The 13,566-nt window shown below is 42.6% G+C and overlaps 1 protein-coding gene across 4 annotated transcripts in view; it reads right to left on the reverse strand.

Annotated features, from left to right (window-relative positions):
* Positions 1-351: 351 nt before the first annotated feature.
* Positions 352-13,566, reverse strand: part of LOC106612419 (endothelin-converting enzyme 2) — a 79,412-nt gene continuing 66,197 nt past the window's right edge. For all 4 annotated transcript variants that reach the window (XM_045724308.2, XM_014213525.3, XM_014213526.3 and 1 more), the window contains 10 exons: positions 7,596-7,710; positions 7,048-7,158; positions 6,309-6,407; positions 5,950-6,027; positions 5,659-5,762; positions 5,230-5,340; positions 5,087-5,154; positions 4,736-4,926; positions 4,262-4,357; positions 352-3,864 (listed from right to left, as the gene is read on the reverse strand). In XM_045724308.2, coding sequence (XP_045580264.1) covers positions 3,688-3,864; positions 4,262-4,357; positions 4,736-4,926; positions 5,087-5,154; positions 5,230-5,340; positions 5,659-5,762; positions 5,950-6,027; positions 6,309-6,407; positions 7,048-7,158; positions 7,596-7,710 — 1,150 coding nt within the window. In that variant the 3' untranslated portion in view covers positions 352-3,687. The remainder of the gene's footprint in view (positions 3,865-4,261; positions 4,358-4,735; positions 4,927-5,086; positions 5,155-5,229; positions 5,341-5,658; positions 5,763-5,949; positions 6,028-6,308; positions 6,408-7,047; positions 7,159-7,595; positions 7,711-13,566) is intronic.

A 13,566-nucleotide genomic window follows, 5' to 3' on the forward strand; every position in this document is an offset into this window, starting at 1 on the left:
TCTACCTGACCTAGCCAATAACCCCGTGTGCCCCCCCCCCAAAGAAATTCTGGGACTGCCTCTCAGGTTTAATTGCCAACCGCGTACCTATATAAAACTGTTCCTCTTCTCTTCGTTCCACTTTCAACGTTCCTCCCTCGCTGTCTCCACCTGTTTCCATGGCAGGGTCTTGTCCCCTGTCATTATCTCCTCCCATGTCCACGATGTTCGCCACTCTCTTCTCTCCCTGGCCCAAGATCCTTGCTCCTCAAAGTCCACCTGTTGCTCCGTCCTCCGCTGCTTGGTCTGGGTTTGGTGGGAGATTCTGTCACGGGTGTCGTAGGGTAGAGACCAAGACGCAGTGGGAAAATGTATACTCATCTTCTTTTATTATGGTGAAGAAGGGAAACACATACAACGTATACAAAACGAACTTGACAGTCTTGTCAGGCAAAACAGCTCAACAAGAACAATCTCCCACAAAACCCATGAAAAACAAACTCCTAAATTATAGGACCCTCAATCAGAGGCAACAATAACCAGCTGCCTCCAATTTAAGGTCCAACCCCAATAACCTAAACATAGAAATACAAAAGACTAGATAGAACCATGACTAACAAACCCCGGACTAATAAATCAAATACCCCTCTACCTAAACATACACAAAACACACCCTGAACCACATAAAACAAACACCCCCTGCCACGTCCTGACCAAACTACAATAACAAATAACCCCTATACTGGTCAGGACGTGACAGTCCCGTGGGTTCTGGGACCATGTGAACGGTCCCCTCTGCCTCTGGTAGTCTTTTCTTCTTACCCCGTCGGGTGTGGCATCTCATCGGTGCACGTGTCCGCGGCCACTTCCGTTGCATGCCCTAATGAACACAACCCTGGTGGTATAGTCTAGTCTCCCTGGCAGCCCTGTTTCTACTATCAAAGCTCAAAATTGACCTTAAAAATCACTAAAGTTAAGTTATTTTGACTTCAGTTTTTAATTTCAACAACTCATCTCCAATAAATGTGGGCCGGTAGCTTGTAGCATAATGTTCCACATAGGAATAAAAAAGCCTATGTAAGTAAATAAGTAAAATGATGGCTTTCTCTTCACCAGGCTTTAATACAGTTCAGATAGTGTGAAAAGTATATGACTAGATGGCTGAAGAAAGAAGAGAATTGTGGATTGACAGAGACAGACAGGTACACAGCACATTAGACCAAATAGAGAACACTTAATGGCATTAGCTGGCTAATTAAAGGCTTTTACACCCTTTCAAGTTATAATTTTTGCTTGCACTTTAAATATAGACATGTGTATTTCATGAAGTAAATATTTAAGGCTAACCCCGACCAACCCTCTATGTGTAAGCATAGACTTCTAACCCCTGGCCTTGTGTACCTCGTCATGGAGTTTTGAGGACACAACGCTCAATTCTAAATGTGTAGTGCATAATAGACATAGCTAACTCTCTGTGTTAGATACTTGATTCCACAAAATGTACGATATTGACCGTTATAATGAACTGGGAGGATGAATCATCAGCATCCTTTATTGTTGTGAAATTGAATGGCAGATTTTTCCAGGGCAGTTCACCTAACAGGAGAGATACAATGGGATTGTCCTGTATGGGTTAGGATTTGGTGTATAGTGTGGTGGGGTGCAGTACTCGTATGCTCATGAGTAATGACACATCTCCATGTCTTCTAGTGAAACAACTTTGCAAAGTGCAGACAGGAGCAAGTAGAGATAAAACAGCAACATAGCTTGATTGAACAAGAGTCCAACAATATCCAGATTAACAAAGGTATCCTGTACCCACCCTACCTCACGAAAAGACAGTCTGCAGCACTTTGGAGTAGAGGATATACAAACAAGGAGTTCTTTAGGAACATAATTCTTCTTCAACATATCCAATCATTTCAAATTTGTGTTTTTTTGGGAATGTGAGGTGAAATCACTGCAGCTGACTTGACATTGTTGATAGTCCAACGTAAGTGGGGATGAAGTTTCAAAGCAATCTGCAAACATATGCACACTATGCACAGATGCACCCACGAACAGGCACACACCCATACAAGCTCAATCACACACACACGCACCCACACAACCACAAGCATACACACACACATGCACAAACTGTCCTTTTGCAATGAATCTGACAGCTTAAACACAGTAAACATCAAACAAGCTTCGAAGGCTGTTCATACACACATACGGAACTTCACTCCCTTAGCGTACAGAGAAACAAAGAATCAACTGGACACTAGGAAAAAAATAAAAATAATAATATCTTTGGCAAAAAGCAGTTTTAAAAATGAGAATGTCATTTTAACTTTGTCAACTTCAGAATATGCCAATAAAAAACAACAACAACTACTAAAACACACAGGTAAGCAAGTGGTGAGTGTCCCTACAACCGGAGTCACAGCCAGTCCAGCACTGTCTGTAGGTCCCAGATGGACCTCTGCTCATCTTGTGGTTGGATGCTTCAGTGTGACGTTTCCTTTAAATACAGATCTACGATCAGCTTTTCCTCCCCTATTCCTAATCTTAACCATTATTGGGGAAAATGCTAATTTGAACCAAGATCAGCATCTAGGGGCAATGTCACCCTACTCCTGGTTGGATCAACATTGTTAAGTGGCTTTCCTATGTATCCTTTCTATGTACTCAAACTGCTCTCCACCAATGTTTAAGAAATGGGATAGCTATATGCAATATGGTGGCAAGGCCTATCAGTAGGCTTCAATATTGCCTTCACCTGTCCATTGATTTTGTATATGACGATTTTGATTTTGTATATTTTGAATATTAAGATCCTTGCCCCTGCTATGAGGTCACAGTGAAGCACATTCTGTGGATTCATTGTGATGTCACAGAGCTGAGTGGTGTCTGTGAGGACCCACAGAAGCCAGTGCACTTCCTGTGAAGCAACAGAGAAAGAGGGAGAGCTGAGTCTATATGGCTCCATCAGCCACATTGTACTATGTGTATACTATATAAGGAATGCAGGCCGGAAGCAGTGGTGCTCTCTTGTGGAAGCCTTATGTGCCTCAAGGCAAGTAAGTAATATAGGGATGACATTTGAGATAAAGCCATATACAATGTTCAATCACAGTGAAGTTTCTGCACTTCCTGTGAGGTCATAGAGGCAGCTGAACCCATCCTGTGATGTCACAGCCAAGTTTCTGCACTTCCTGCGAGGTCACAAAGGCAGCTGAACCCATCCTGTGATGTTACAGTGGTTTCAGTAAGAGCCCTCAGTCAATAGAGGGCTCCGGTTTAAATTGTAAACAGGACACACAGCGAGTACAGCGACAACACAGTGGCATAGAGAAAGGGGAGGGGATAGACAGTCTATAGTGGCTCCTCCTCCCCGGCCCCCTACCAAGTCCAGCAAATAATAAATAAAACATGCCTTTGTGCCCCACCAGTGGGGGGTGGGAGGGGGGTTGACTGGGGCATGGAGAAAGAGGAAAAATACCATAACACTGGAATTACAACATTTCTCTCCACGTGCCTCCCTCTCGCTCACCTGAGTCTGTCCTCCTCTACCTACAAACCACTAGTAATCCAGCATCATGTACAAAGAAAAGAAAACTAGAAGAAAAAACGTCAGATGATTAGTTAGAGGTTCTCTTCCTCTTCCTCTTGATTCTCCAAGCAGCTTCCACAGACAGCACCCCCCACTGGTTCTCTAAGGCCCTACCACACCACGCAGCGGTGACCCGAGTTCATAGGGGAGCCAGTGGGGCATTGGAAGTGCTCAGCAAAGTCTGGCGAGTTGGAGAGGGTGCCGATGACACGGTATTTTGGGGGGCTGTGGGGGTCCGTCATGAGTCCTTCGTGGGCACTCTCCGGGGTTCGCACGGAACACCACACCTGAGAGGAAAAGAAAGGGTCTCCCGATAAATAAAACAGGCATTAGCTAGATTATTCTCCTCTCTATCTTTCCAACTGTTGCATATTATACTCATTCTGTTTCGAAAATTGTGTTTTATTTGTTTGTACTAACGTCTGTCCATCCACTTCTCCAACAGTAGTTGTAATATTCCACTCTTACTTTCACCCCCAAATGCATGTGAATTCCCTCTCATTTCACCCCCTTGTCTTATTTCATGATGTAGGACCAGGAGTTCATCCTGAGAGCGTGACCGGACTAGAAAAACTCGGGCCCCTAGTTTTATAGCTTATGATATTGTCATGCAAACCCTGAGCCCTAATCATGAACTTTATCAGGATGTGTGGAACGCATCTTGTTGACACTCCCATCACCTACCTGGGCAAATCCCACAAAGAATAGTTGGTCATTGGTCAGGTTGACCGCTGGCAGCCTCTTCTCCTCACCATTCTCCTGCACCCACGCCTGGTACGCCTGAACACAACAGGACATTTTTTTAATAATAATAATAACATTATCCGCCACTCTGGTGGCCCTGAGGTGAAGTATAGTAAGACTATTGTATAGTATAATAACAGTCATGCTGTCCAGGATCCCACCACTGACACCATGTGAAATAACACCGAAATAACTGTAGTAAAAACATCATAGTAACTATGCAATTGCTTTATAAATACATAGCAATGGATTTGGCAGTAATGGGTTGAGCTATAACTGCTCAACCCCATTACTGTTACAAAATAACTGAACTTTACTACAGTTAATAATTATTACAGTGATAACTAAGTTACTACATAGACAGTATGTGAGCAACTAAATGTAATGCATTATCAAGTAGGGAGACCTACTCACCTTATAGGCTGCCTTTAGGCCTCCGTTGTCAGCAATGTTCTCTCCCAGCGTCTGCTTGCCATTTATATGCTCCCCATTGATTGTAAACCCATTGTACTGCCCCACCATGCATTCCGTGTGGTTCTTAAATGCTTCCACAGAGGAATTTTGCCACCATGGTCGAAGGTTCCCGTCTTTGTCGTATTCCCTGCCTGATTAAGGAAAAATCATCTTTAAAAAATGCAAAATCTTTACAAACATGCACACCTAGTAATCATTTCTGTGCATGCATGCGAGTCTGTGTTTGTCAGTTGGTGTTTTGTGAGGATGCGTCCATGAGTTCTGTGGAATCTGTTAAATGTGGACACCAACCTTGGTCATCAAAGGCATGAGTGAGCTCGTGTCCCATCACCACTCCGATCCCCCCGAAGTTCAGTGCTCTGCAGAGAATTCACATGGGGTCAGAAAAGCAAGCGAGCACACATACGCGCACATACACACACACACACACTCACTTGGGGTGATCCTGGGCATAAAAGGGTGCCTGAAGGATTCCAGCTGGGAAGACAATGCCATTCTTGGTGGGCATGTAGTAGGCGTTGACTGTGGGAGGGGTCATACTCCATCTAGAAGGAAGGTGGCAGAGATGTGTATAAAAAAGCAAACCTGTGAAAGCTGGTGAGAGTAGGACAACTAATTGTCATTCTGAAATGGGCTTAATGGAATAGTATGTGTTTGATACCGTTTCATTCATTGTGTTCAAGCCAAGACAATGAGCCTGTCCTCCGTGACATCAGACAACACTGGAGCAAAAAGCATCCAAATTAATGTAGTGTTTGACCAGAGTCAAATTTGTGCACTTTATAGGGAATAGAGCACAATTTCTGATCAAATGACGATGGTGATGTTGATAATGATAATGAGTGCAGCTGATGAAGACTCACTGGTCTCTGTTGGGCGGCTTGCGGAGCTGATCGGCCATCACCCTGGCGGAGAAATTGTAGAAGTTGAGTGCGTTCTGGAAGAAGTTTTCTTCCGAGACGTCATACTGTGGAGAGAGACAGACATACAGACAGAAAGACGGGCAATAAAGAATTACTCACTGATTAGAAACATTAAAAGATGTCCTTGTCATTTCACCTTCAACTTGTTTGAAGAAATCAAAGGGTTCAATGAATGGGATTCAATATATGGTGTTCAATCATGACACATCTCAACAAAAGGTACTAACTCACCCCGTCATAAACATCATCCAGTTCTTTGGGTTCCAGGATGAAGTCAGGGAATCCAATCATGTCGTAGATGGCGTCTGCCTGAAGACCAAGAGAGCAAAAGGGATAAGAGAGGGCAAGATGGAGGAAGGGGACAAGAAACTTCCTAGTTTCAATATTTGGAGGTCTGGAAAAAGAGGGCTAACTACTGTATTGTAACCTGTAAACCCATATTACTCCCTCCCTGTCCTCTCTCACATGTGCACAGTTGTGCACAGGTATGCACGTGCGCACACACACAAACAGAAACACATTCTTTCACAGACATAGATAGCCTCTGGCACCCATACATAGCCTATCCAGTAGGTGACATCATCTCTGACCTTGTCTTTGGCTGCCTGACGCGTTTGTTTGTCCATCCACTTGAGGTGATCAAGAGCATCTTTGAAGGCAGTACGGATTTCATTGATCATCCCCTCTGCCTGATTGTGGGGTGAGAGACAGACATTAAATGTAAGAAGCAAGAAAGAGGGAAAGATGATGTAGATCCTTCTCTTACAATTACACTTAGATATGGACTAAATACCCGCGGCGAATTATAATAAAAACCAAGAACACTTGCACGTGACAGTCCATTTCCAACCTATATAAAACTACCAGTCCTTCTTCTGTGCCTCCTCTCTCTCTCCCCTTCCATGTCTCTCTCTTCTACTTGCCCCTCTTTTCTCTACCCAATAACAATCTCTCCATTTTAATAACATGTTTTTTCTCTCCTTTCATCCAGTCTCTACTCTCTCTATATTTGTCTCTCCCCTCTGCAGGACAGGGAACTATTACTAAATTAGTATTTAATTAATTGTAAACATTTCTAATAATTTACAGGAAATATATAAACATAATCTGTACAATTCAGAAGCATTTATAACATTATACAAAACATTTATAAGCATTTAAAATAGATTATTTATGAAAATTATAATAATGTACTAGCAAATAAGATCATCTTATGTTTACCTTTCATTAGGCCTACACATGGTAACCACTAGGGGACAGTCATGGATTGTTCACCATGGTAAAACACTTGAATAGACTCAAATGCAGTTGTGCGCCTATTATACTCACAATCTCTTTGCTGTGTTTATCAAACGTCGCTTTGACAAAGAGTGCTCCCAGGGCGAAGCCGAGCGTGTCATCTGTGTTCCCAATGCAGGTCTGCCATCGAGGTGTGCAGGACTGAGCGAACACACACACACACACACACACACACACACACACACACACACACACACACACACACACACACACACACACACAAACACATACACACGACACACACACACACACACACACACACACACACACACACACACACACACACACACACAACCGAGAGAAGTTTCTCACCAGCTGTTTACTGTGCTGAGGCAGCACGAATTCCTTGCTATGAGCCCAAACAGAATCACCAGGTCTAGTTACCCTGACACAGATTAAGCCTAGTCCTGGACTAAAAAGCCTGCTCAACAGAGAATCTCCATTGAAATTCCTTTTTAGTCAGGGACTAGGCTTTAGCTGTGTCTGGGAAACTGGCCCAAACAAGGTATTTCCTGAAGCAGGGTTATCCCTAGGGCACTACTTTTAACCGGAGCCAAAAGTAGGACCTAAAAACACACCTTCTTGGTTCCATACAGGCTCTCTAGCAGCTTGTCCTGGGCGTTCTCAAAGCGCTGGTCCAGACTGGACGCTCCTTTCTGCACCAGGTTCCAGATCATGTAGTTGTTGAGCAGGCTGAGGGCGGGGAGAGACAGAAGAGACAGGGAGAAACAGGGAGAGATGAGAGGAAGAGGCAACATGAGGACAAGTTGGTGACAAGGATAAGAAAAGAAAAAACAACGACAGTCAATGGTTGGGGCAATCCAATGACTGTGTTTCCTCATGGGCAAAACTGGTTGCAGGGACGTTATTATGACGTATTTGATGATGTTATGGTCAGGTCAGGTTGTATAAGGAATTTTGGTAACACTTTCTATGAAGGCCATATGCATAATGTAGGCCGTCATTGTAAATAACAATTTGTTCTTAACTTGCTTGCCTAGTTAAATAAAGGTTAAATAAAGAAATAAAAAAATGACACAGCAATATACAATACCAGTCAAAAGTTGACACACCTACTCTTTCAATGGTTTTGTTATTTTTTACTATTTTCTACATTGCAGAATAATAGTGAAGATATCAAAACTATGAAATAACACATTTGGAATCATGTAGTAACCAACAAAGTGTTAAACAAATCAAAATATATTTTAGTAGCCACCCTTTGCATTGATGACAGTTTGCACACTCTTGGCATTCTCTCAACCAGCTTCATGAGGTAGTCACCTGGAATGCATTTCAATTAACAGCTGTGTTTGTTAAATTTGTGGAATTTCTTTCCTCCTTAATGCGTTTGAGCCAATCAGTTGTGTTGTGACAAGGTAGGGGTGGTATACAGAAGATATCCCTATTTGGTAAAAGGCCAAGTCCATATTATGGCAAGAACAGCTCAAGTAAGCAAAGAGAAACGACAGTCCATCATTACTTTAAGACATGAAGGTCAGTCAATTCGGGAAAAATTTCAAGAACTTTGAAAGTTTCTTTAAGTGCAGTCGCAGAAACCATCAAGCACTATGATGAAACTGGCTCTCATGAAGACCGCCACAGGATAGGAAGACCTAGAGTTACCTCTGCTGCAGAGGATAAGTTCATTCAAGTTACCAGCCTCAGAAATTACAGCCCAAATAAATGCTTCAGAGTTCAAGTAACAGACACATCTCAACGTCAACTGTTCAGAGGAGACTGTGTGAATCAGGCCTTCATGGTCGAATTGCTGCAAAGAAACCACTATTAAAGGACACCAATAAGAAGAAGAGACTTGCTTGGGCAAAGGAACACGAGCAATGGACATAAGACCAGTGGAAATCTGTTCTTTGGTCTGATAAGTCCAAATTTGAGATTTTTGGTTCCAACCGCCATGTCTTTTTTGTATTGGGGTTCAAACACACCAAAGCACCCACATGACATATAAAACAAAAGATAAAACGGTGAACTATGTTTGTACTGAATGAGCTAAAGATAAAACAGTACATCATATAACATCCCTACACCACCACATATCCATAACACAAAATGTTCTATACCACCATACAACAATATCACAATGTGTGCGTATGCATGTGTCTGCACCTTTGCGTGTGTCTCTTGGAGTTCCATAAGTGTGTATTTTTACTTGCTTTTTCAATATGATTCTACTGCTTGCATGAGTTACCTGATGTGGAATAGAGATCCCTGTAGTCAAGGCTCTATGTAGTACACGTGCGCCTCCCATAGTCTGTTCTGGACTTGGGGACTGTGAAGATACCTTTGGTGGCATGTCTTGTGGGGTATGCATGGGTGTCCGACCTGTGTGCTAGTATTTTAAAAACAGTTCGGTACACTCAGCTTGTCAACACCTCTTACAAAAACAAGTAATGATGAAGTCAATCTCTCTTCCACTCAATAATGTTAGCTCTCTGTGTACTTTTAAGGGCCAGCCGTGCTACCCTATTCTGAGCCAACTGCAAATTTCCCAAGTCCCTCTTGTAGTACCTGACCACATTACTGAACAGTAGTCTAGGTGCGACAAAACCAGGGCCTGTTGGACCTGCCTTGTTGATAGTGTTGTTAAGAAGGCAGAGTAGCGCATTATTATGGACAGACTTTTCCCCATCTTAGCTACTGTTGTATCAATATGTTTTAACCATGACAGTTTACAATCCAGGGTTACTCCAAGCAGTTTAGTCCCCTCAACTTGCTCAATTTCCAAATTATTCATTACGATATGTGGTTGAGGTTTAATGAATGATTTGTCCCAAAAACAATGCTATTAGTTTTGGAAATATTTAGGACTAACTTATTCCTTGCGACGAATTCCAAAATGAACTGCAGCTCTTTGTTAAGTGTTGCAGTCACTTCAGTCACTGTAGTAGCTGACGTGTATAGTGTTGAGTCAACCGCATACATAGACACACTGGCCTTACTCAAAGCAAGTGGCATGTCGTTAGTAAAGATTGAAAAAAGCAAGGGGGCTAAACAGCTACCCTGGGGAATTCCTGATTATACCTGGATTATGTTTGAGAGGCTTCGATTAAAGAACACCCTCTGTGATCTGTTAAACAAGTAACTCTTCATCCACATTACAGCAGGGAGTGTAAAGCAATAACACATACTTTTTTCCAGCAGCAGACTATGATTGATAATGTCAAAAGCTGCACTGAAGTCTAACAAGACAGCCCCCACAATCATTTTATCATCAATTTCTCTCAGACAATCATCAGTAATTTGTGTAAGTGTTGTGCTTGTTGAGTCTTTGTGAGACGCAGAGTAGGTGAACCAATGATCTCCGCACTTGTGGTTCCGTGAAGCATGGAGGAGGAGGTGTGATGGTCTGGGGGTGCTTCGCTGGTGACACTATCTGATTTATTTAGAATTCAAGGCACACTTAACCAGCATGGCTACCACAGCATTCTCCAGGCTGTGTAAGGGCTATTTAACCAAGGAGAACACCGCAAAAGACCAGTCTCAACGGCAACAGTGAAGAGGCAACTCCGGGATGCTGGCCTTCTAGGTAGAGTTGCAAAGAAAAAGCCACATCTAAGACTGGCCAATAAAAAGAAAAGATTAAGATGGGCAAAAGAACACAGACACTGGACAGAGGAACTCTGCCACGAAGGCCAGCATCCCGGAGTCACAGCTTCACTGTTGACATTGAGACTGGTGTTTTGCAGGTACTATTTAATGAAGCTGTCAGTTGAGGACTTGTGAGGCGTCTGTTTCTCAAACTAGACATTCTAATGTACTTGTCCCCTTGTTCAGTTGTGCACCGGGGCCTTCCACTCCTCTTTCTATTCTGGTTAGAGCCAGTGTGTGCTGTTCTGTGAAGGGTAGAGTGCACAGCGTTATATGAGATTTTCAGTTTCTTGACAGTTTCTTGCATGGAATAGCCTTCATTTCTCAGAATACGAATAGACTGACGAGTTTCAGAAGTAAGTTCTTTGTTTCTAGCCACTTTGTGCCTGTAATTGAACCCACAAATGCTGATGCTCCAGATACTCAACTAGTCTAAAGGCCAGTTTTATTGCTTCTTTAAATCAGAACATGTTTTCAGCTGTGCTAACATAATTGCAAAATGGTTTTCTGATGATCAATTAACCTTTTAAAGAGATAACCTTGGATTAGCTAACACAACGTGACATTGGAACACAGGGGTGATGGTTGTTGATAATGGGCTTCTGTACACCTATGTACAGTTGAAGTCAGAAGTTTACATACACCTTAGCCAAATACTTTTAAACTCAGTTTTTCACAATTCCTGACATTTAATCCTCGTAAATATCCCCCGTCTTCGGTCAATTCAGATCACCACTTTATTTTAAGAATGTGAAATGTCAGAATAATAGTAGAGAGTGATTTATTTCAGCTTTTTAATTCTTTCATCACGTTCCCAGTGGGTCAGAAGTTTACATACACTATTAGTATTTGGTAGCATTCATTGCCTTTAAATTGTTTAACTTAGATCAAACGCGTCGGCTAGCCATCCACAAGCTTACCACAATAAGTTGGGTGAATTTTTGGCCCACTCCTCCTGACAGAGCTGATGTAACAGTCAGGTTTGTAGGCCTCCTTGCACGCACACGCTTTTTCAGTTCTGCCCACAAATTTTCTATAGGATTGAGGTCAGAGCTTTGTGATGCTTCAATATATCCACATAATTTTACTCCCTCGTGATGTCATCAATTTTGTGAATTGCACCAGTCCCTCCTGCAGCAAAGCACCCCCACAACATGATGCTGCCACCCCCGTGCTTCACGGTTGGGATGGTCATTATGGCCAGACAGGTCAATTTTTGTTTCATCAAACCAGAGAACATTTCTCCAAAAAGTACGATCTTTGTCCCCATGTGCAGTTGCAAACGGTAGTCTGGCTTTCTTATGGCGGTTTGAGAGCAGTGGCCTCTTCCTTGCTGAGTGGCCTTTCAGGTTATGTCAATATAGGATTCGTTTGACTGTGGATATAGATACTTTTGTACCTGTTTCCTCCATTATCTTCCCAAGGTCCTTTGCGGCTGTTCTGGGATTGATTTGCACTTCTCACACCAAAGTACATTCATCTCTAGGAGACAGGAGTCTCCTTCCTGAGCGGCATGGCGGCTGCGTGGTCCCATGGTGTTTATACTTGCGTACTATTGTTTGTACAGATGAACGTGGTTCCTTCAGGCGTTTGGAAATTGCTCCCAAGGATGAACCAGACTTGTGGAGGTCTACAATTTTTTTCTGAGGTCTTGGCTGATTTCTATTGATTTTCCCATGATGTAAAGCCAAGAGGCACTGAGTTTGAAGGTACGACTTGAAATACATCCACAGGTACTCCTCCAATTGACTCAAATGATGTCAATTAGCCTATCAGAAGCATCTAAAACCATGAAATCATTTTCTGGAATTTTCCAAGCGGTTTAAAGGCACAGTCAACTTAGTGTATGTCAACTTCTGACCCACTGGAATTGTGATACAGTGAAGAAATCTGTCTGTAAACAATTGTTGGAAAAATTATGTCCTAACCGACTTGCCAAAACTATAGTTTGTTAACAAGAAATGTGTGGAGTGGTTGAAAAACTATTTAATGACTCCAACCTAAGTGTATGTAAACATCTGACTTCAACTCTAGATATTCAATTAAAAATCTGCCGTTTCCAACTACAATAGTCATTTACAACATTAACAACTGTATTTCTGATCAATATGATGTTATTTTAAAGGACAAAAAATGTGCTTTTCTTTCAAAAACAAGGACAATTCTAAGTGACCCCAATCTTTTGAATGGTAGTGTTCATCTTACAGACACAGTATATTTTTAATTTGTTATCTTGTTGTTTATTTTTTGGTTTATCTGCCGGCCCCAGCCTCAAACTCAGGCCCTGTGTATAGTTAACCGACCCTCTCTGTCCATTCATCGCCATTTTACCTGTTGTTGTTGTCTTAGCTGATTAGCTGTTGTTGTTTTACCCGTTGTCTTAGCCAGCTCTCCCAATCAACACCTGTGATTGCTTTATGCCTCGCTTTATGTCTCTCTCAAATATCAATATGGCTTGTATACTGTTGTTTAGGATAGTTATCATTGTTTTAGTTTACTGCAGAGCCCCTAGTCCCACTCAACATGCCTCAGATACCTCCTTTGTCCCACTAGTTATGCTGGGTGATCTCACCCAGCATAACTAGCGTGGCCAGAGATGCAACCTCTCTCATCATCACTCAGTGCCTGGGTTGACCTCCACTGTACCCTCACCCCAACATACCCCTGTCTGTACATTATGCCCTGAATCTATTCTACCACGCCCAGCAATCTGCTCCTTTTATTCTCTGTCCCCAATGCACTAGACGACCAGTTTTGATAGCCATTAGCCGTACCCTCATCCTACTCCTCCTCTGTTCCTCGGGTGATGTGGAGGTTAACCCAGGCCCTGCGTGTCCCCAGGCACTCTCATTTGTTGACTTCTGTAACCGAAAAAGCCTTGGATTCATGCATGTTGACATCAGAAGCCTCCTCCCTAAGTTTGTCTTACTCACTGCTTTA

This window comes from Salmo salar, chromosome 09, assembly GCF_965601325.2.
Source record: "Salmo salar chromosome 09, fSalSal1, whole genome shotgun sequence".
NCBI classification, from domain to species: domain Eukaryota; kingdom Metazoa; phylum Chordata; class Actinopteri; order Salmoniformes; family Salmonidae; genus Salmo; species Salmo salar.